Source organism: Phascolarctos cinereus, unplaced genomic scaffold (assembly GCF_003287225.1).
Source record: "Phascolarctos cinereus isolate Bilbo 61053 unplaced genomic scaffold, phaCin_HiC Scaffold_8;HRSCAF=390, whole genome shotgun sequence".
Classification (NCBI taxonomy): Eukaryota; Metazoa; Chordata; class Mammalia; order Diprotodontia; family Phascolarctidae; genus Phascolarctos; species Phascolarctos cinereus.
Genome location: NW_027556291.1, coordinates 60,764,046 through 60,786,577, shown reverse-complemented (window position 1 = coordinate 60,786,577; position 22,532 = coordinate 60,764,046). Strand labels below are relative to the sequence as shown.

Below are 22,532 nucleotides of genomic sequence, written 5' to 3'. Positions count from 1 at the left end.
AATTCATCCTCACAACAACCCTGGGAAGTAAGTGCTATTATTATCTCCATTTTATATTTGAGGAAACTGAGGCAAACAGAGTTTCAGTGACTTTCCCAGTGTCACAGTTTGTAAGTATCTGAGGTAGGATTTGAACTCAGGTCTTCCTGACACCAGGCCCAGTGCTCTGTGCCATCAGCTGCCTTTAATTCCCTAAAGACAAATTGTCCAGAAAAGACCTGAACAGTGATTATTCTGGAATATTATTATATTTTTAACATATTATGATCTCTCCTGGTTCAAAGTTCCAATAAATGTTACCTCATATTGTCTTGGGGAAGAGAGTCACGTTGGATAGCATGAGGGACTATGTTAGTTTGGACATTTTTCTCTCTCTAAGGTAAAAATGGTTTGGATATTGATTAATATTATATTAAAGTAATTTCTAGCAGACAAGCCTAAATCACACAGTGTTATATTAATATGAATCTTTTTTGCTTCATTGTTTAGTGGTGCTATGTACCTGAGTTGTGATACTTAATAGAAACCAGACGTAAGATTGCTTCTCTTTGAAAAACACACATGGCCAACAAAATAGTGGTGAGGTCCCTGTTCAACCCTCATGGGAAGTTTTTGAGAGGAGATCTGCCCCAGCCTTGCTGACTTCTGGTTGGGCTCACAGAATCTGCTCATTTGAGAAACAAGGCAAGTGTGTCACACGTTGTAAGGAGGATATGTGTATGTCTGTTTGTGGCTAAGCTGGTGACCCACCCACCTTGGTTATTACATGTGGGAAGCCTCATATCAGACCAGTATGAAGCCTGCCTTTTGCAGCTTTAAATCACCTAGTCACGCTGGGGCTAAGCCAATTTCAGCCACTACCAGAACACTGGCGATTCAGCAAGGGATCCCTGATGACAAGGGAGGTCTCATCTCACCCCATGAGCAGCGATGCCCAACGAGCTTTCCTTGCCCTCTTCTTAGTGTTGGGCACCAGATCTCCTGGGTCTAGTGGCCCAGTCCATGGCTATGAGTTTAATTACTCCCAGCCTCTTTGGGAATACCATGGATCCCAGAGCCGTTTGTCCAGAGACTCCCAACTGGCTAAAAGGGATAATAAGTTTGGTGTGTTTCCACAGTTTTGTGGCTTATTTTAGCATCTGTCAGTCTGCTCTGTAGTTAGAGATAGAAAGGCCTAAGGGAGTAAATGATCTTCCCCACCCCCCCCAGGCAATTGGGGTTAAGTGACTTGCCTGAGGTCACACAGCTAGTAAGGAGTAAATGATCTTAAAAGCAGTAGGTCCTCCATAGTAAAGGGGTAAATGACCACAAGATCACAAAGATTCCTTGCTCATCCTCCCTTCTCCCCTCCTCCCCCAAATGCTCAACCTCTTGATCAAGAGATCCTCCTGGTCATTTTCAGAGTGCTTGACCAAAGTTGGCCAGAGCATACTCCTTCCTGAGAATGGCTGACCTCAGATCAGGAGATTCTCAGTACTAGGAAACAAGGCTCCAGATGCCCCTCTGTGCCGAGGAAAAAGACTAGGTCCTCTGTTCTAAGGGCAGAGAGGGACTTGGTCTCCTGTGAGTTAAACTGGTCAGTGAGCGCTGGGAACAGTACCTCCACTGTGCAGGTGCTTGTCCTTCATTTTAGAAGAGGACCAATGACATGAAGGGTGATGTCTTGAGTTGCAGGTAAATTAGATTTAAGTGAGGCAGAGCTCTCTTCCAGAGTCATCAAAGTCCAGTACCAGGACAAAGGTCAAGATGACCAAGATGGCCTGGGATGCAGTGGATGACCTCGGCATCTTTGATGCTTGACCAAGCTCTAAACATTCCATAGCACCTACTCCAGATGCCTTCATGGCCAAAGGAACCCAAACATGCAGGTAAAGTCAGTACCGAGTATTCATCTTGGGGGAAAAGTTGAGGGGAACCTTGGACAGGGGAGCGGAGCTTAGAATAATGCATCTGTCATTGGAAAAGCTGCCATTTTAATGCATTCATCAGAGAAATAAAACATGTAAATTCTTGGACAAAATGATTGTGCCAAAAATTTTTCTTGTTCATCCAAATTAAGAGTTCACTCTCTGGATTTTTGGTTATGTGAATAAATGCATGCTGCTAGCAAGGGAAATGTTTGTTTCTTATCTTGTCTATGTTTATATTGATAGCTTTTCAGTATGAAAGGTGCTCAGTCCATAAACTGAACTGAGGGCCATTTAAAAGGTTTTCCTCCAAGGATTCCAAAAACAGCATAGAAAAAAAAAGAATTTAAAATTAGATATAGTTTACAATGTCATAGTGTAAACCTAAAGCTCAATTTAAAGGCAATGAGAAGCTACTAGGGGCTCTCAAAAATAGAAAATGCTAAGCATACAACTCTTTGTACAATTATTACCTCATTGAGAGCCCAGATGAGTGACTTCAATTCCTGATTCCCCAAAAGCAAGAAAATAGAGTGATTTTTCACTTAAACAGGGACCATGCAAGGCCCTCATTTGTGCCAGCTATCAAAATCTCTTTCAAGGTCTAACTTAGAAAAAAAAAGCCATGATTTTGGAAACCATTGTATAGAAATGGTTTTTATATTTTATAATACTGTAATGTGATTGCTTTGCAACATTTGAGGTCTTCCTTGATCAGAATTCTGTGATTGCTCATCAGAGCAAGATTGAGTCTGGAAGAGAGAGTACTCTTAGTTTGGTTAATGTCTATCTAAAGTATTCAAATGTATCTATGCCAGACTATGAAAGCATCAATTTGCATTTGCTACTGACCTTGGAAATGCTTATCAGTAGATGTTGCAATTGGCCTTGCATATAACCTTCTCAGGGACTAGAAGATATCATTCCAGTACAGGAAGTACTATGAAGGTGCCTCCACAAATGAATAATAACAAGCTGTTTCCAGGAACCTAGCGTTCAAGAAAGTTAAAAAAAAAAAAGTTTAGTAGGAAAACGCAGGCCATAACCAACCTTTGGTCTTTGTTTTGTAAAGCCTTTACAAGGGGGGGGTTTTCAGAAGTCAGGCCCAGGCCATTCTAGTAATGGCCAGCCAGGCAATTTAGAGAAAGGAGATCTAGGCTGGCCGAACAATTATGACTTAATTTTGTCATTGCTGCAGTACAGAATTTTGGTCAAAGGAAAAAAGAGATGGGCTGAAAATTTGTCTTTAATAGCTCAACAATATACTTGTAATAATCGTAGCTGCCTTATCCACCAGCTAGGTAACCCAGTCCTAGAGTCAGGAAGACGTTCAGATCTCACCTTTGATACTTCCTAGATCTGTGCCCCTGGGTGGGTCACTCAACCTTTGTTTGTCTCTGTTTCTTCATCTATAAAATGGGGTTAATAATAGCAACTGACTACCAAGGTTGTTGTAAGGATAAAATTAGATGATATTTGCAAAGTGCTTTGCAAACCATAAAGCATTTCATACATGCTAGCTTTTGTTATTATTATTGTTATCCCACCAAACACATCATTTTGGGAAACTGGATGAAGCAAAGAACTGGTTACTTGGTTTAGGAGACGGCTCTTGGAGTCAGGGAGACCTGTGTTCTCCCATGGATTCTTGCAAACTATGTGGCCCTGGTCAAATTACCTAGTTGACCTCAGCCTCAGTCTTCTTATTTGTGAAATAGCATCTACTTCACAGGGTAGTTGTGAGGTTCAAGTGCCTTGCAGATCTTAAAGTGCTCCAGAAAGGCTGGCTAGTAAGTCAAAGAGAACAGCACACAAAATTTGGGGCATTTTCTTTTGTTATCATGGAAGTTGATTCTAACCAAATGACAAAATGCTAGAATAGCTAACTAACATTTATACAATGCTGTAAGGTTTGCAAAACACTTTACAGATGTTATCTCATTTTATCCTCACAACAACCCTAGGAGGGAGGTGCTATTATTATTCCCATTTTACAGATAGGCATGCTGAGGCTGAGAGAGGTTTGATGACTTTCCAAGAGTCATACAGCCAGTCTGAAGTATATACTGTATTTGAGGTAAGATTTGAACTCAAGACTTCCTGACTCCAGACCCATATATAGTACGTTTAGTATATATGTTTTTAGGCTGAATTGAAATTAACCCTGCTAATAAAGTAGACTCCAAGGCAGTTGGGAATGGGAAACTGAAGGACTTTTATAAACGGATTACTGTTAATACCCAAAAAGGCTGCTAAAAGCCGGACCGTCAATATTAACCTCATTTATTCCACTCCAAATAAGCCTTTGCCTTATTAAGGGCTAATAAGGGTTAACGGGTTAGTGGTTTAAGGATTATATGGTATAACTGTGACGGATTTGTGTATGAATGGGAAGCATCCCTGTTGTTCATTACCCAGTCCAGGTGACAGAGTCATGGTGGACTGAGGAAGGGACCTCTTCCTAGGAGTAGTGTTCCAGGGTGAGGAGTAATCATAGCCCCTAGACTGTGTATTGAGCAAGGAGCAAATTTAAAAGTAGGTAGCAGTTGTGTGGCTCTGGTGGGGTCTCAGTTCCAACTTCTAGCCTAGTCTGAAGCAGGAATACCAAACCAAAGCAGAGTTTTCAGTTCTGTCACTCTGAATTCAAGACTATCCAGTTGGCTAATAGTAGTTGAGTTGAGCAGCAATCTACTGGAACTCAAACCAGGGGCAAGTCGATATGTATGTTGCTCAGACCCAAACCTGGGTCAGTAACATGTAAAGATCATATCAAGAAGGCTGAGATCATACTTTGCCCTGGATCAGATCACTTTGGAAACATTGAAAGTTTGTAGGTTTCCAGCCTGAGCTGTCTCTGACATTCTGGAATAACTCAATATTCAATTCCTCAAAAAGCAGCAGCAGGACCTGCCCAGATTTTCCTTCCAGTAGTACACAAACCCTGACCTAACATCTAAAGTCAGGAAGGGGGGGGCAGGTAGGTGGCACAGTGGATAGAGCACCGGCCCTGGATTCAGGATGACCTGAGTTCAAATCTGGCCTCAGACACATAACACTTACTGTGTGACCCTGGGCAAGTCACTTAACCCCATTGCCTAGCCCAAAACAAAAAAAACCAAAACAACAATAAAGTCAGGAAGCAGGCTTGGAAAAATGACCAAACAAAAAAAGAATCCCACCATAATCAGTTGCTTCCTAGTGTGGTTAAGACAACTTGACTGCACTTGACTAGCATCTGGGAGAGATGACAAAATAAACAAGCTGATGGGCTAATAAAACTGACTGGGGTTGTTGGTACCTCCATTAGAAGAGAACGGAATCTTCCTGTGGCATAAAGAACCATCTGGGCTTATTGATCTCTAGCAACTTCTATAGCCTGGGAGAAGGAAAATGTCTTTGGTGTACCTCTGTTCCCTTCTACTGCTTTCTCTGGTTTGGGAGGGAGAAACCAAGGGGAATCACAGAATGTGTATCTGCTTTGTTGTGGGAAGGGTTCTGTGGTTGACTGGACAAATCAGAGTACCCTGCTATTTGAAGAGTTGATTGGGGGAAAGTCTTCATTATTGCCATGTACAGTTTGAGATGCAGAAATTTCTCAGAGCCCCAGAGAAGATCTGAGGAACTTGTCAGTTTTCTGGCTTAAGGAAACTGCTTTGCAGTGGAAGAACATAATATGTTCTCAGTGCCCTGCTAAAGGTGGTTGTATATTAAAAGAATCTGTCGTTTTTTTAGCAGCTTTGCCCAGCAGGTCGTTCCTGTTGTTGGCTGTTTTCTGAAGAAACCCTGGCCATCAAGATCGGCTACCCAGAGTTATAAGTTGCCCTAAGCATTTGGGTTTCCCTAGTCACTCACCTACCTGCTAGATTTCTCAAAAGGTAGTCCTCCCCACAGATACTATATGCATTGGTAGGAGTGCCTGACTCAGACTTAGGAATCACACCCTCCTGGTTCTTGCCTTCTATTGAGTAAATGCTATTAGGTTATGATTATTCTTTGCTTTTGCCTTATTAAGGGTTAATAAAGGTTACAGGGTTAGTAATGAATGTAAAGGCTACATGGTATAACTGTAACTGATTTTTGTATGAATGGGAAGGAATGCATACACACACCCACACCCACCCCACCCCATACAGCAGGTTTTGTCTGGGCTGTAGCCCTGACACCCTTGGAAACCATCCCCAGCAGGTCAGCTGAGTGAGCCAGCCCACAGAGAAAAGGCGGTGGAGGCCAAGTCCATATGGATATGGCATGGCTATATGTGGGTTCATCTAGAGCTAGAAGGGACCTCCGAGGTGCTAGTCCAACCTCCTCATTTCACAGCAGAGGAAACTGAGGGGGCGAAGTGCCTTGCCTAAAGTCACGCAGCTAGAAAAAGGCAAAAACAGGATTTGAACCCAGAGCCTCTGACTCCAAAGCCAAGGCTCTTTCCACACTGTTGATTTATTTTGCTTAATTATATTAACCTATTACTTGTGAGGAGGGGAGAGTTAATGAGTAGTGCTGAAGATACAAAATAAAGAAAGAAAAGAGCAGCAACAAAATATTAGCCAAACTGGAAAGTCTCCCTCCCCTCCAGCTGAGGCCCAGGATTTTTATAAAGGGGCCTCTTGCTTCTCCTGGAGGTCTCCTGCAGTGAGGAAGCGCTCGGGCACTACTGCGCACGCGCCAGCCTTCACGCCGCAGGGGGCCCCGCCTCCCTGGGTTATTGGCGTTCGCAGGGCATTGTGGGCATTGCAGTCCGCAGCCGTCGGGATCCAGCGCACAGCAGCGGCGTCGGCTCTAGCGGCAACATGAAGAGGTGAGAGCTCCCGGGGCTGGGGCCGCGGGCGCGGGGCTCAGGGCCCCGGCTTCGCCCCGTCGCGGGCCAGGAAGTGACCGTTGGACTCCCAAGTCCTTCTTGCACTGGCCCCTTCCTGCTTGTGGGAGAGGCGGCTTCCCAGGGAGCGGGGGTGGGGCGCCCCGAGATGGGGATGCGGGGACGTGGGGTGCAGCGCCAATTCCCCTTATTCGGGCCCGACGCGGCTTATACGGGACGGGGGAAGTAGACGTCCTGTCCCCTCTGTTCTCCTTCTTCCTTCGTTATAAAGGGGTCCAAAGGCAGAATTGGGGAGGGGAAAGAGAAGGAGGCAGGTTTGAATTCCCCAATAACCTCAGACGAGAAAGGGGGTGCCCTAGGGGTTGGGACGGAGGCGCCCTCTGCAGGCACTGCAGGGGACGCGGCTTGCCTCCCCTGAGGACTGTGACTAGCTGCTCCCCGCTGTCATTAACCTGCATCGGATTCCCCCAGCAGCCCTCCCCCGGCACCCCACTGCCACCCACACGCCTCCCCAGCCCATCCCGGCACGGGGCAGCCCATTTCCGGCTAAGTTGCATAATCGCGGCTCAGCTCGGTGAGGTGGGTATTTGGGTGAATTGCGATCGTTTACAAATCCTTCTCCTGGGTTTGTTGGTAGAAGAAAGACTGGCTGTCAAGGAGGAGGAAAATGGCCAGAAAGCTAGGCAGGGTGGTTGGTTAGTCCTTGAAATCGGAGGGTGAAGGGGGCGGGGGAATCCTTGCCCTAACCATTTGCCATGGGTCCCTCGGACGACGGCGCTACTCAGTGTTCCGCCTCTCTGCCTCGGCACCCTCACTGTCTGTCTGTCTGTCTGTTTGTCCCCCCTCCCCATGCCCAGATTGCTCGCTCCCTCCTCCCCTCCCAGACCACCAGCTCCCCCGGAATGTACTACGCTGGCAAGGGCACGCAGTCGGCTGCCTCCTGATCGTCAGTCGGTGTCTTCAGTAGCTTTGCACCGATAGCTTTTGTTTTTACATCGCCTACAATCCCCTCTGCATCCCTCCTCCTCCTTCTTCCCCCTCCCACTGAGCCATCCCTTATAACAAAGACTTTTTTTGAAGGGAGAGGGGGAAAAGGGAGAAGAGAAAAAGATTTGGCAAAACTGATCAATACATCGAAAAAAATCTGACTCGATATGTATGCAATGGTCCACACCTGTGGCCCCCTCCCCCTCTCCCCCTCTGCAGAGAAGTGGGGGGAGGGGATGTGTATTCATTCTCCTGGCCCTTCCTTGGGGCCAAGCTTGTTCTTTCTCATTTCATAGCATTCGTTTTCGATTGTTCTGTAGAGATTCTTCCATAAATTGTTTTCCTGGCTCTGCTGCTTTGATTCTGCATCAGCTCATCCAAGTCTTTCGTGCTTCTCTGTATTCATCATGTTTGCGGTTTTTTTTTTTAAACAGCACGGTAATATTCCAACATTCGTGTATCACAATTTGTTTAGCCATTTCCCCATCGATGGGCATCCACTTTGTTCTTTGCTATCGCAAACAGTGCTGTTATAAATATTTTGGTATATATGGAGCCCTTCTTTTTGTCTGTGACCTCCTTGGGGATCTATGTCTAGCAGTAGAATCTTTGGGTCAAAGGGTAGGGGCATTTTAGTTACTTAATTTGCATAATTCCACGTTGCTTTTCGGGATAGTTATACTAATTCCCAGCTCCATTGACAGTGCTTTAGGGTGCCTCTCTTTCCACCACCCCTCTCACTTTTGACTATTCCAATCTTTTGTCGTTGCCAATTTGCTGGGTGTGAGGTGAATCCTCGGGTTATTTTGCATTTCTCTTATTATTAGGGATTTGGAGCATTCTTTCATATAAGGTTTGTTAATAGGTTTTCCTTTTGAGGACTGTTTTTTCCCCCGTATCCTTCCGAGTCAATCTGGCAACAAGCATTTAAGTGCCTACTGTGTGCCAAGCACTGTGCTAATCGCTGGTGATAGAAAGACAAAAAACATTGGAGACTGGCTTTTGTTCAGTATTACTAATTATTAGTAGGATTGACAGCATGTCGACACAGTGCTTGGCTGTAGTAAGTGCTTAATAAATGTTATATCAGATTGTTTCCCATGTGCCAATAACAGTGCTAGGAGATTGCCTTCAAGGCACTAGAGCCAGATGGGACCTCAGAAGCCGTCTAGCCTAACCTTATTTTACAAAGGAGGAAACTGAGGCCCAGGGGAGAGAAGTGACTTGCCCAAGATCACACATAGGAACATAGTTGTAGAGCTAGAAGGGACCTCAGAAGTGGATGCTGGGTAGGGACAATCCAAGGTAGGCCTTGGCCAAAGTATGAGGGGCTATAGGCCAGGTGGGCAAGGAATTCAAGAATAGAGGCTGGGGTAAAGTTGAACTTTTGAAGCCAGAGCTGGAGTGATGGCCTAGCCCAGCACCAAGGGGCAGGGGCACTAGGGGAATGAAGCCTAGGGAGACAGGAAATGAGAGGAGGTTATGGTCCGAAGGAATTTCACTCTTCTTAACGATGGGAGTGGACCCTTGTGGGTGATGGTGAGATCAAGGGTGTGACTCTTTGTGTCCCTTTGTGTGCCTGAGGAGGAGGGAAAGATCTTGGTCTTTAGAGAAATTTTCGAACTGAGGTATCTAAAAAGAAATTTGAGTTAATATGTACTGTCTTACTACTTCTCTAACTTAAAGTCATTTAAAGTTAAATGAGATTTTTAGAAATGAAATTGAAATGTTGCATAAAATTTTAAAACCAAAGTCTTTCTTTAGGGATTATTTAACATATTTGAGATATAAGCCCAAATCCCTGAAAAGTTTTAGTAATTTTGCTTGCTTATGGAAAATATTTTTCCCTGGCTTTCCTATAACCCGACTAGTAAAGGATTGATGATGATTTTGTTTTGCTGGTTATGTTGGTTTTTTTAAAAAAAAATGAATTTAAGGAAAATCCTCATCCATGTTAAACTCTTTTTATCTTTCCAAATTCTCTTCCAATCTTACTGTACCTGTAACATAGTTGTAATGAATGTACTCAGTTTAATAGTGTAATCTAGCCTGTGTTTTCTTTTTTTCACTTAACGCTTTTCTGTACACACATCTTTATGCATCACCGTGGTCTTGAGTCCCTTTTCGTTCTTATAGCAGAATTGTCTTGATTGTTCCTCTAGAGTGGGGTGTTTGGGTTGTTTCCAGGTCTTCATTTGTATAGATAATGCTACCATGGACCTCTTTCCACATTTTTTTTTTAGTTATTTTCTTTGCAACACATCCCTTAAAGAGAAATTACTCAGTCAGATGGTCTGAATGGTGTTCTAGCTCTGCTTACAGTTTGCCAGAATGTTCTCTTAAGAAGACTGCACCAATTTTACAGTGCCACCAGCAATGTTTGCTTCCATATTTTATGCATACCAGGCTCCTGATAAGTGCTTGTTGAATAAATGCATGGATTTTTACGATTTTAATAAGCAATTAATGTGCATTTCTTTCATTGTCAGCAAACCTGCACAGCTTTTCTATGTGATGAATTACTGGTTATATTTTCTAAATCTCCTTTAACCATTTATTTAATGAAGTCTGTGTCTTGACCTTATACCAATTTGTGATATACTTTGGGTCATAAGCTTTTATTAATTACATTTATGACATAATAGTTTTTCCAATTCCCTTGCTTGTTAAAGGGCTGCATTTGGCTTTCCCCATGTAGTAAATTTAGAGTATTCATTCAACAGCTATTTCATAGCTATTGAATATCTGTGTAGATGGATGTAGATATATAGATATCGAATGAAACTATTCATCATGCGTCAATCTCTGTACTGGTCCCAAGAGAGGAGGCAAGGGGAGTGGTAGAGATAGGGATGGGAGAGGAGGAATAAGACACAGTTCTTACCTTCAAGGAGTTAATAGAGGGGTTGAGATCCATATACAGATAACTATTACAGACTGCAGAATATGGCAGATGTCACAGGACAGGTATACAGTGATATTGGGGTTTTGTGGAGGGAGAGATCACCTTTGGTTAAAAGAATCAGGGAAAGTGTTCATGAAATAGCAGTTTAGCTGGACCTTTAAAGATTGGGTACAATTTCAGCAGGTAGAGGAGAGAGACACTCAGTGTAGGTGGAGGGGACCACTAGACCACCAAAGATGTGGAGATTGGGAAGCGCTGGACATATTAGGAGGCTCACAGGTCTAGAGAACAGGGTAAGGAGAATAACTGGAGATTAGGCTGGAAAGTTGGACTGAGGCTAGAACACGGAGGGCCTTGAATGCCAGGCTAAGGAATTTGGATTTAATTTCATAGATAATGTTTTTGAGCAGTATGAAAACATAATCAAAGTTGTACATTAGGAAGAATAATTTGACAGCTGGTGTAGCATGAGTTAGAGAAGGGGTGAGACTGAAGATGAGGAGACCTGTTGAGAAGCTATTACATATATGCTAGCAAAACATAATTTAAAGGAAATGGTTGATTACTTACAAAAATGTAAAATCCCAAATTAATAAAACAGGAAATAGAGATTGTAAACAACCCAGTCTCAGAAAGGGAAATTGAACACACCATAAAGGAACTACCAAAGGGGGTGTGTGTGCAAAACCCTGATCTAGACATAGAAATAAATTCTTGTTTAAAATATAAATTTTTATTAATATCTTTTTTGTGTCACCAAAATTTCCACCAGTGCCCCTCCTTCTTACACCTTCCAGAGAGCCATGCCACCTAACAAATAACATTTTTAAAAGAAAAAAAAAAGAAGAGGAAAAAATCAGCAAAACTGATCAGTGCATCAAAAAAGTCTAAAAATGTGTGCAATGTACCATGATGGTAGACGCACCCAACCTCCTCTGCAAAGAGGGTACAAAAGACATCTCTTCTTTTGAGCCGTACTTGTTCTTTGTCATTTAGTAACATTTGCTTTTGATTTTTTTTTTTGTGGTTCTTTCCATTTACATTATTGTAATCATTCTGTATATTGTTTTCTTGGCTCTGCTTACTTCATTCTGCATCAGTTTGTGTAAATCTTTCCATGCTTCTCTGTATTCAGCATATTGATTGTTTCTTATAGCACAGTACTATTCCATTACATTCGTGTACCACAGTTTGTTTAGCTGTTCCCCAATTAGTGGGTACATTTACTTTGTTTTCAATTCTTTGTTCTCATAAAAAGTGATACTATAAATATTTTGTATATATGGGGGCCTTCTTCTTATGCCTGGCCTCCTTGGGGTATATGCCTAGTAATGGAATCTCTGGCTTAAAAGGTATGGACATTTTAGTCACTTTGTTTGCATAATTCCATATTGCTTTCCAAAATGGTTGTACTGATTCACAGCTCCACCAACAATGCACTAGTGTGCCAGTCTTCCCATAATCCCTCCAACATTGACTATTGCCATCTTTTATCATCTTTGCCAGTTTTCTGGGTATGAAGTAAAACCTCAAAGTTGCTTTGATTTACATTTCTTTTATTATCGTTGGTGATTTGGAGCATTCTTTTATATATATATATATATAGTTGTTAGTTGTTTACAATTTTCTTGAGAATTGTTTATATCCTTGGATCACTTATCTATTAGGGAATGGCTTTTGATCTCATATCTTAATTTTTTATATATGTTGGATGCCAGAGCCTTATCAGTATAATTTGGTACAAAGGGTTTTTTTCTCCCTTTTTGATCACTTCCTTTCTTATCTTGGTGCATTAATTTTTTCTTGCAGAAACTTTTCAGTTTCATTTAATCAAAATTATTCATTTTATGTTGTAATTGCCTCTCTCCCATATTTGGTTAAGAATACATCTCCTACCTGTAGCTGTGAAAGGTAAATGATCTGCTTGTCTAATTTTTTACAGTATGATCTTTAATATTAAGGTCAAGTATCTATTTTGAATTTATTGTGGAATATGGCATGAGATATTGGTCTAAGCCTAATTTACCATCAGACTGCTTTCCAGTTTTCCCAACAGTTTTTTATAAATAGGGAATTCTGTTCTGTGCAATTTACATTTTCTGGTTTATTGAATACCGAGTTCCATTGTTTAATTCTCCCTTATCTAGTTTTTTCAGTTATCTATTTCTCTATTTTTTCACCAATACCAGCCAGTTTTGATGACTCCTGTAGTGGATAGTGAGCTGGGCCTAGAGTCAGAAAATGGGAGTTTGAATCTTCCTTCAGATACTGGGTGTCCCTTGGCAAGACACTTACCTGTTCTGTGCATAGTTTCCTCATCTATGAAGTGTACCTTCTTTACAGAGTTGTGAGAGTTGAGACAAATGAGGTAATAATGTGGAGCATTTTACACAACTGAAATTGCTCTATAAATTTACAGGTAAATTCCATCGAATATTTAAAGAGCAGTTGAAACCTGTGTTACACAGATTATCCTCAGTAATCGAGAGGGGTTAGACTAACTGGATGGCCAATTAAGAGGCCTTTGCAGTAGTTTAGGGGAGAGATGATGAGAGCCTGAACTGGGGTGATGACCATGTGAACAGAGAGAAAGGGGGTAGATGGGCTATCACCATGTTGCCAGTGTTGAAATGACGGTTGTTGGCTGGCGGGGGGCGGGGGGGGTGTTTGGAAAAGGGGAGACTCAAAGATGGTCTTCAAGACTCCAGATCTGACTAATTAGAATGATGATACTCTCAGCAGAAATGGGGAAATTTGGAGTTGTGCCTAGTTGCCTAAGATATGATGAATTTGAGATGTCTACAGGACATCCATTTGGAGATGTCCAATAGGCCTATCTGTCCTGTGGGACTGGAACTTAGGAGAAAGATTAGGGCTGGGTATATGGATCTGGGAGTCATCTGCATAGATATTATCATTGAACTGATAGGAACTGATGAGTTCTTCAAGGGAGAGTGTAGAAAGAATAGAGAGGGTTTGGGGATATTCACACAGTTGTTCCGTCGTTTTTCAGTTGTGTATGACTTTGTGGGCCCATTTGGGGTTTTCTTGGCAAAGAAAGTTTGCCATTTCCTTCTCCAGCTCATTTTATAGATGAAGAACTGAGGCAGGCCGGGTTAAATGACTTGCCCAGGGTCACATAGCTAGTAAGTATCAGAGGCCAGATTTGAACCCATGGAGATGAATGTCCCTGATTCCAAGCCCAGTGCTCTGTCCACTGCGCCACTGAGCTGCACTACATTCACACATAGCAGGTGGGATATGGATGATAATCTACCAGAAGTACATGAGAAGGAGCAGGTATCCAGGGGGATATGTATAATTGAAGTTTGGGAAAGGCTCACTCCCTGCCCTCAAAGAGTTTACAGTCTTCTGCTGGAATAGAATTTGTTCATAGGTAAGTAAATTGAAGCTATATATCAAATAAATTAATAGTGATGGGAGAAGTGAGGCATGTGTCTCTTGAAGGAGATGCCTTGAGGTATTCAAGAGGAGAACATGAGGAGAGAGAGCATTCCTGGTATGGGAGACAGCCTGTATAAAGACCTGCAAGTGAGAGATGAAGTGTCATTGTCAGACTCTAGGAGAAACACAGTTAAACCATTTTGTCTAGAATATAGAATTAGGGGGAATAATGTGAAATCAATCTGGAAAGATCAGTTAGCACCAAATTGAGGAGGCTTTTAAATTCCCAACAGAAAAGGAATGTGTGTTACATCCTTGATGCAGAAGCGCTTAAGGCAGAGGAATAATGTGGTCAGATCTATGCTTTAGGAATGCCAGTTTGACAAATGGGTGGAAGATGGGACACTGGAGAAGCTGGAGCTAGCAACACCAGGTTGGAGGCTATTTAGATATTTGGGTTGAGATGGAGTGTTAGATACAGGGGACTCTTGTGCATGCTTTTGGTAGTGCCTTGGTGATTCTTCTTTACCCTCATTCCAAAGACTGATTGATTCTCCGTCTTGCCTGCCTACCTATGAGCAATTAATATTTCTCCAGTTATTTAGGTCTGTCTTTACTGATGTAAAGAGTGTTTTTAAAAAAAATTTCATATAATTCCTGTGTATATTTTGGCAGTTAGACTGCCAAGTATAAATGGAATTTCTTTCTGGCTTTTTCCTGCTAGTTTTGTTGGTAATATACAGAAATGCTGATGGATATATGTGGATTTATTTTATATTTAGCACTTTTGCCAAAGTTATTGGTTCCGTTAATTTTTTAGTCGACTCTCTAGGATTCCCTAAATAAACTATCATATTCTCTGCAAAAAGCAATAATTCTGCATCCTGTCTGCCTATGCTTAGTCTCTCAATTTATTTTTCTTATCTTATCACTACAGCTAGCATTTCTAGCACTGTATCAGATAGTAGTGGTCATGATGGCCATCCTTGCTTTTTCCCTGATCTTATTGGAAAGATCCATTTAACCCTTTGTTTGCTAATGTTTTTTGCACAAATGAGTGAAAGTTCAAGCTTCTTAGTCTGGCCTGTGATGCCCTCCCAAATCTTCCAACAACCAAGCTCTCCAACCTTATCACCTACAACTCTTGTTACACATATACTCTGCCCAGACTGATCAATTCGTTGCAAACACTCCCTGAAAATTCCCACTTCTTTGCCTTTTAATACTGCTGCTCTCCCTATATAGCATGTCTTATCCTTTATCTTTGATTACCATCATCATATCAAAACTCATTTCTTCTGGGAAGTCTCCCCTGATAACCTCAGCCCAAAGCGTTCTCCCCCTCCTCTGATTTCTTATAGCACTTACTGTCTGTATCATATGCTGTCCTATGTAGTTAATTGTAGTTCATTATCTTCTCATTTGTAAATCCTGTCTTACCAACCTAGAGTGTGAGCTCCTTAGAGCTTGGCAGCAGGGACCAGGCTATGTCTTAGACAACTTTCTAACCTCACCATGGCTGGAGAGATTGATAAAATGCAGTGGGTCTACAGTTATCCCACCCTGAATGTCCCCATCTATATGATAAAATGGATAGCAAAGGGTCTAGGACCAGACAGGCCCTTTAAAGCAACAGATTGAAGAAGAGAACAATGCTCAGATACACTGCCTCATTTCCTTTCTGTATTATTCTGTTCTTTCCACTCCAGGATAAACAGCAGCCTTTCCAGTGATGACCTTATTCTGGAGGACTTGGAAACAGAAGGAGAGAGGCAGCTGAGGAGCCTCCTTCACCATCAGCTTGATACTTCTGTTTCTGTTGAGGAGTAAGTGTTGAATTTACAAACGATGTGGAAGAGCTGAGGTGGTCCCGGACAGACTTCTCTCTAGTTTCGTTAGCGCTGGGTAAGGTGGTGATTCCTGGGGCCTCAACCCACTGCTCTGCAGTCTCGGCCTAGAAATAGGCTGTGAGATCGAGCTGAAGTGGTTGGTCCTGCTCACATCATGATGTCTACCTAGCACCCTGGGTTTTTTTTGTGCTTTAATAAGTCATGATTCTTGTTAATTGTTTGGCAGGTGTGTTTCCAAGAAGCAGTGCTTTGCCCCTGCTGCAGTGTATAAGCCCTTTGGGGAGGAGGCAGCTGGGGCTTTGAGCTTGTCCCAGTTTCAAGCGCTACAGAAGAGTGATCAGGAAATCGCATCTCTGAGGGACTTGGGGCTTAACGATAGAGAGATTGTGCTGTGGAAGAACCGAGCTTCATCCGAGAGGGTCAGTGGGTTGTATTTTTCTAAGTTTATTTTAATTTTGAACTCAACAAACACTAAATAAATAAAACGGGAATTTCCACGTATGTAATAAAACAGAAAAAAGAGGATTATGTGTGCAACTGCCAACACCTGTTACATACAGTTTACTTTTCTAAGAGGCACATTTTTCTAGAGATTAAGGAGAGAGAGAATTTTCCATTTGACATTTAGAATCTTCACATTTTTGAGCCTTCAAGAGACACATCCTTAAGTCTGACTCTTCATGCATTTCTAGGCCAGAGACATTGGTAAGAAGGAAATAAAGGAATTCCATAGTTAGCTTGGATAAAATTCCTTCCTTCCTTCTTTGGGCAGCTAGGTGGAGCAGTGGATAGAGTGTTAGGCCTGAAGTCAGAAAGACTCATCCTGAGTTAAAATCTGGTCTCACTCACTAGTTGTGTGACTCTGGGTAAGTCACTTAACCCTATTTGCCTCAGTTTCCTCATCTGTAAAATATGGATAGGGGCAGCTAGGTGGTGCAGTGGATAGAGTGCTGGACCTGGAGTCAGGAAGACCTGAGTTCAAATCCAGCCTCAGACACTAGCTGTGTGACCCTGGGCAAGTCACTTCACCCTGTTTGCCTCAACTCCTTATCTGTAAAATGAGTTGGACAAGGAAATGGCAAACCACTCCAATATCTTTGCCAAGAAAATCCAAATAGGGTCACGAAAAGTCAGATGTGACCAAAATGACTGAACAGCAAACAAAAATTCCTTCTACTACCCCTGATATGCTACTTAATTCTTATGTATCCCATCATGACTTGCTGTCATCTTCACTGTCTGCAATCCCTTCTCTCTGGTTTTAGGGTACAGGGCTGGGAGCAGCCCCTGAAGCAACACAGGAGCGTCTTCGAGATATTGAAGAGAAGATCTCAGAGCATAAGCGCATTCTGGCCTTGCCACAGAGGTTTGCGGGGAGTAAACAACTGAGCCGGCGAGAGATGGAAATAGAAAAGGCTTTGTTTCAGGGGAATGATCGCCATTCCTTCCTGAGGGCTCTCTATTACCAAGGTATGTAGGCCCCACTGATTTTGATATGGACTTCTCCTGAGAAAATGATCAGAACGTTAGTGAGGGTCAGGGTAACAGCAGTGAAGGAAGGGGTGTGAGATGCCAGTGGTCTGATGCAGCCTATTGTGAACAAAACCTCTTTGGATTTCCATCCACAGCTCTCCTAAGAGATAGTTGTATTTCATTTCTTTGTTTTTTGGAGGCAATCAGGATTAAGTGACTTGCCAAGGTCACACAGCTAGTAAGTGGTAGTTGTATTTTGTACACATTATAAAATTAATCTTAATTGGGTTGACTAGAACATGAAAAACACAGTTGCCTGTTTGCCAGGGTACCCACCTGGCATCAGAGGTGGGAGCTGGGTTTCCAGCTATCACTTTTAACACAGACAACTCGTAGATCGCCATCTCCCAGCCCAATGTCACAGTAGCACTTTCCTATTCATCATTGTGACCATCAGCAAACTTTTATTGAGTGCCCACCACACGTAAGGCACTGTGCTGGGCTCTGGGGGCTCAAGTAATAAGACATGGCCTTGCCTTGGAGGTTCTTAGAGTCTTTTGGGGGTGATAACACCACACACAAATAAATACACATATACCCACTCACACACACGCAAACACATGTATCTCAGTACATGGTGGCATGTTAAATGTAATTGTACAGAGAATCAGTGCCCTAGGAGTTCAGAGAAATGACTGATCACTCAGGACTGAGGCGGGTGGGGAAGGATTCACACAAGAGGCAAGATTTTAGAGAGGACCCTTAAAGGAAAAGTGGGCAGCTAGGTGGCGCTGCAGTGGGTAGAGCACTGGGCCTGGAATCAGGAAGACTCATCTTCATAAGTTCAAATCTGGCCTCAGACGCTTACTAGCTCTGTGACCCTGGGCAAGTCACTGTACCCTGTTTGCCTCAGTTTCCTCATCTGTAAAATGATCTGGAAAAGGAAATGGCAAACCACTCTAGTATCTTGGTCAAGGAAGAGTCACCCATGGATGAAAAACAGCTGAACAACAATAAAGGAAAACTAGGAGTTGGAAAACCAGAAAATAACAGGAGAGCATTCCCAAGCAAGGATAATGCTGGAAGCAAAGGCCAGAGGAACCCAATGAATAGACTAGTTGAGCTGGAGTACAGGGTTTGTATCAACCAGAGATTCTTAACCCTTTGTGTATGTGTCATGGGCCAGCCTATTAATTCCTTCTCTGAATAACATTTTTAAATCCGTCAAATAAAAGGCATAGGATTATAAAGGAAATCAATTTTATCAAAATGTTTTTTTAAAAACTCAAGTTGTGTACCCCAGGGTAAGTACCCCCAGCAGAGGAATAATAGGAAATCAAGTTAGAGAGATGGGTAGGGACCCAACTGTGAAGGCAATCGAATGCCCTGTTAAAGAGATTGAATTTTAAATTTTATTTTATTGGTGTGGAGCCATTGAAGGATTGTGTGTAGGTTGAGAGGGTTATGAAGGGACAGATTCAAGGACCATTTTGAAGGCAGAAAGAACAGGACAGGAGGGTTGTCACTTTTAGGGGTGCAATTTGGTTAGAGTAGTGAGGATAGAAGCCAGATTTCAAGAGAGTAAAGAGGGAATAGAAGCCATAGGTGGAAATCCTTCCTTGGGCAGTGAAAAGAGCAATAGGCCAGTAGCAACCTGTGTAGGAGCCCAGCTGATTAATGAGGAAGGTGCACCCTAAGCTGTTCTCAGGCTTTGGGGATCCATTTTTTAAGTCTCCGTGGCCACCATGATGTGGAAGATAGAGGGTAAGTGTCAGGATCTTATTGAACAGATGAGATAAATTGAGGCAGTTAGGCAAGGAAACTAGTTTTTGACAATTCGTGTTGGGACAGAACTTGGAACCGAGCAGTGCCCTATTTCCTGATTAAGTAAAATCTGAGAGTTGGAAGGGACCATCCAGGTCTTGGCTTCTCAACCTGGGGTTCATGAACTCCCAACATGTTTGTGGATAGATTTGGGGGAGGCAGTCTGTGAACTTGGACGGGAATGAATTACATCTTTCTTTTCACTAATGTCTAACTGAAATTTCATTATTATGCAGAGGAGTTGATAGGCCTTGCCAGCCTACTATGGGGGGGGAAGGAAAGGGAATAAGCATTTATTAAGTGCCTATTATGTGCCAGGCACTGTGCTAAGCTCTTTACAGACAATATCTCATGACACCGAAGAGTTTAAGAATCCCTGATCTAGGCCAATGAACAGCTAAACAAAAATGCCTTTGTTTGAAGAGCTCCCATGAGGAGGCGCCCATTACTCTCTGGGATAGCTCAAAGGCGGTTTTTCCTTGTCAAGCCTCAGTTTGCCTGCAATAGCCTGACAGACAAGCCAGGCAGTGCTCTGCTTTGAATTTAGAGATGGAGTAAGTGACTGCAGGATAGGAGCAAATGGCACAAAGCTTATTGTAGGGGGCAACCCAAAGGCGCTTCAGCAGTGAGAGTAGCTCACTGGAGGGTTGACCAGCCGAGGTTCACCCTGCACTGCAGATTGATGATTCCTGTTGACCTGGAGGGCCATATCAATAAAGAGCTGGGAGTGTAAGGCCCTTGTTCCATGAACAACTCAAAGGCACCCTCCCCCTACCCCATCCTGGGCAGGGATGAGCTGTGGGGGAGGGGGAAGCATCACTCGGAGCAAAGGAGCAAGCCATGGATGGCTAGGCAGTGAAATACAGTGGGAGGAGCAGTTAGTCAGACAGGAGGAGAACCAGGATAGAGCAGCTCAAGTTCAAGGATATTTGAAGGTTGTTCTACCTGCCATGTTTCATTTGATCCTCGTGACAACCTGCAAGGTAAGTACTGCAGATGGCATTGTTCCTGTTTTGCAGATGAAAAAACTGAGGCTCAGAGTCCAAACTAGCCTAGTCACAGGATACAGAGTTGGAAGAGAACTTAGAGGCCTTCTATTCCAAACCCTGCCTTTTAGAGAGGAGGAAGCTAAGGCTCAGGAATGGTAAATACCTTTGCTCATGGCCACGCATCTAGTAAGCATCAAAGGTGGGCTTTGAGCCTAGGTAGTTCTGCCTCCCAAGGCCAGCACTCTTTCTGCTACATACCGCTACTGCTTACAGCATTCAAAACTGCTGAGAAATCCAGGAGGAAAAGGACTGAGACAGGGCCCTTGGATTTAGCAGCTAAGGACTATTGGCCATTTTAGACATTCAGCTCAGTGGTGGAGTCAGAAGCCAGATGGCAAGGGATTCGCAAATGGGTGGTGAGGAAGTGAGGGGAGAAAGTTGTTTGCAAGAGTTTGGTTGTGGGGGCAGCTAGGTGGTGCAGTGGGTAGAGCATTGGCCCTGGATTCAGGAGGACCTGAGTTCAAATCCAGCCTGAGACATATAACACTTACTAGCTGTTAACCCCATTGCCTAGCCAAAAAAAAAAAAAGTTTGGTTGTGAAAGGGGAGAGAGGACAGTAGCTTGAAGGGTTGGCAGGGTCAGCTGAAGGAATTTTATACCCGCCATGTTTGTAGCTTACAACTAGGGAGAGCTTACAGTTGAAGGAGAGAGGGAATGAATGATGGGCCAGGCTTCTGGAAGAGATAGGAGGGGATGTGCTTGAGGGCACGTTTAAAACAGTTGGCTTTGGCAAGGAGAAAGGCCACTTCTTTTGAGACTAAAGAGAGGATGGGTTGAAGATATGGAGGGGGTTTTGATGTGTTGAGTAGGGAATTGAGGGAGTTCACCATTGATGACCTTTATTTTCTCAGCAAATAGGAGGTTGAGACATTTATTGAGAGTAAGGGGGCTAAGGGGAAGGTATTTGGGCCAAAGGAGGAACAGCTCCTTAAGGGAATGGGATAGAGTATCTAGGAAGAACAAGCGTTGCTGTGTGGCAGTGAAGGTCCATTTGAAATTCACTAATGTGAGTTTGTAATGGACTCAGTCAACCAGTGGGTTGACTTCAATTTCATTCAGCAGCTTAGGAGTATGAGTGAAAGAGGCAGGTGGTAGAGAGTGATCCAAGGTCAAGGACCGTCAAGGAGTGAATGGCAGTGGGATCGGGGTGTGAGAATCCAGAGTGAAGAACAGTGTGTAGCTGAATGGGTTGACCGTGAGGTGGAAACTATGAAGTGAAGATAATGAGGATGCAGCTGGGGTGACGGACTAGGAAAATGGTGAGGGATGCAGTAGCTAGATGTTATGGTGAGGATGAAATAGAGGTTTAGGCAGAGGGAAAGATGGGAGAACAAGAGATTGTGATCAGAAAGAAGAATTTGAGAATTTGAAATCCTGCAGGTAGCAGAGTTGGGGGGGGGATGATGAGACGTAAGGTACTACTATCCCTTTGTTGGGGTCGAGTGAAACTGTAGGTCCTGGGAGTCGTTGAGAAGGTTGTTGAATTTGGAAGCCCACTGAGTTGATACACCCATATGTATATTGAAGGCCCCAGGGAAAGAGGGCATGGATTGGGTTGGAGAAACTATGAACTACCCAGAAAAAAGAGTGAGACTGAGCTGGAGGCTGATAGATGATAGCAGCTAGGATCTGGATGGGATACTGTCAACAGAGTGAATCTTGAAGAGAAAAAAGTAGCTGAGTTATAGTAGGGTCTGATAGTGGCAGCAGGGAGGACATCAGTGCCTTCTCCTGGCTTATTGCAGGGGGGCCATGAGCCAAGGTACAACCAGCACTGGCTGGGGGGAGGGCCAGGATGATGATGATCACACATTTCTGTAGGGCTTTAAAGTTTGCAGAGTGCCTTATCTACCTTATGTCGTTTGATCCTCACAACAATCCTTGGGAGTATGCCCATTTTGCTGATGAGAAAATGGAGGCACATAGAGTTTAAGTGACTTTCCTCAGGTTACACAGCTAGTTAGTGTTAAAGGCAGGATTTGAACCCAGGTCTTCTTGACTTTCAGTTGATTATTCCTTGCAGTGTCTTCTGGAGAGTTGCCATGAATGCAAGATGGATAAAGTGTGAAAAGGAGAGATCAAGGTGGAGGGTCATTTATTATGATCCAAGTGTGGTTTCCAGAGGGATTGGAGAATTATGGCATCTTGCTGGATGAAGGCAGGAATATGGGAAGAGGTAGCTTAGGAAGGTTTTTGTGGTGGTTTTTTCCTCTCAGGAGACAGTCATTATGAATCACTGGGATTAGGGGATCAGGAGTAACAAATTTACTAGTCATTATACTGTGGAAATACCAATTGATTTATGTCTTTACTTT

At 43.2% G+C, this 22,532-nt stretch overlaps 1 protein-coding gene across 1 annotated transcript in view; it reads left to right on the top strand.

Moving 5' to 3' along the window:
* The first annotated feature begins 6,602 nt into the window (after positions 1 to 6,602).
* The window catches only part of RBM41 (RNA binding motif protein 41), a 35,393-nt gene continuing 19,463 nt past the window's right edge, over positions 6,603 to 22,532 (top strand). The window contains exons 1-4 of the mRNA XM_020967238.2: positions 6,603 to 6,705; positions 15,730 to 15,846; positions 16,097 to 16,289; positions 17,136 to 17,340. Of these exons, the coding sequence (XP_020822897.1) occupies positions 6,698 to 6,705; positions 15,730 to 15,846; positions 16,097 to 16,289; positions 17,136 to 17,340 (523 nt within the window). The 5' untranslated portion in view covers positions 6,603 to 6,697. The remainder of the gene's footprint in view (positions 6,706 to 15,729; positions 15,847 to 16,096; positions 16,290 to 17,135; positions 17,341 to 22,532) is intronic.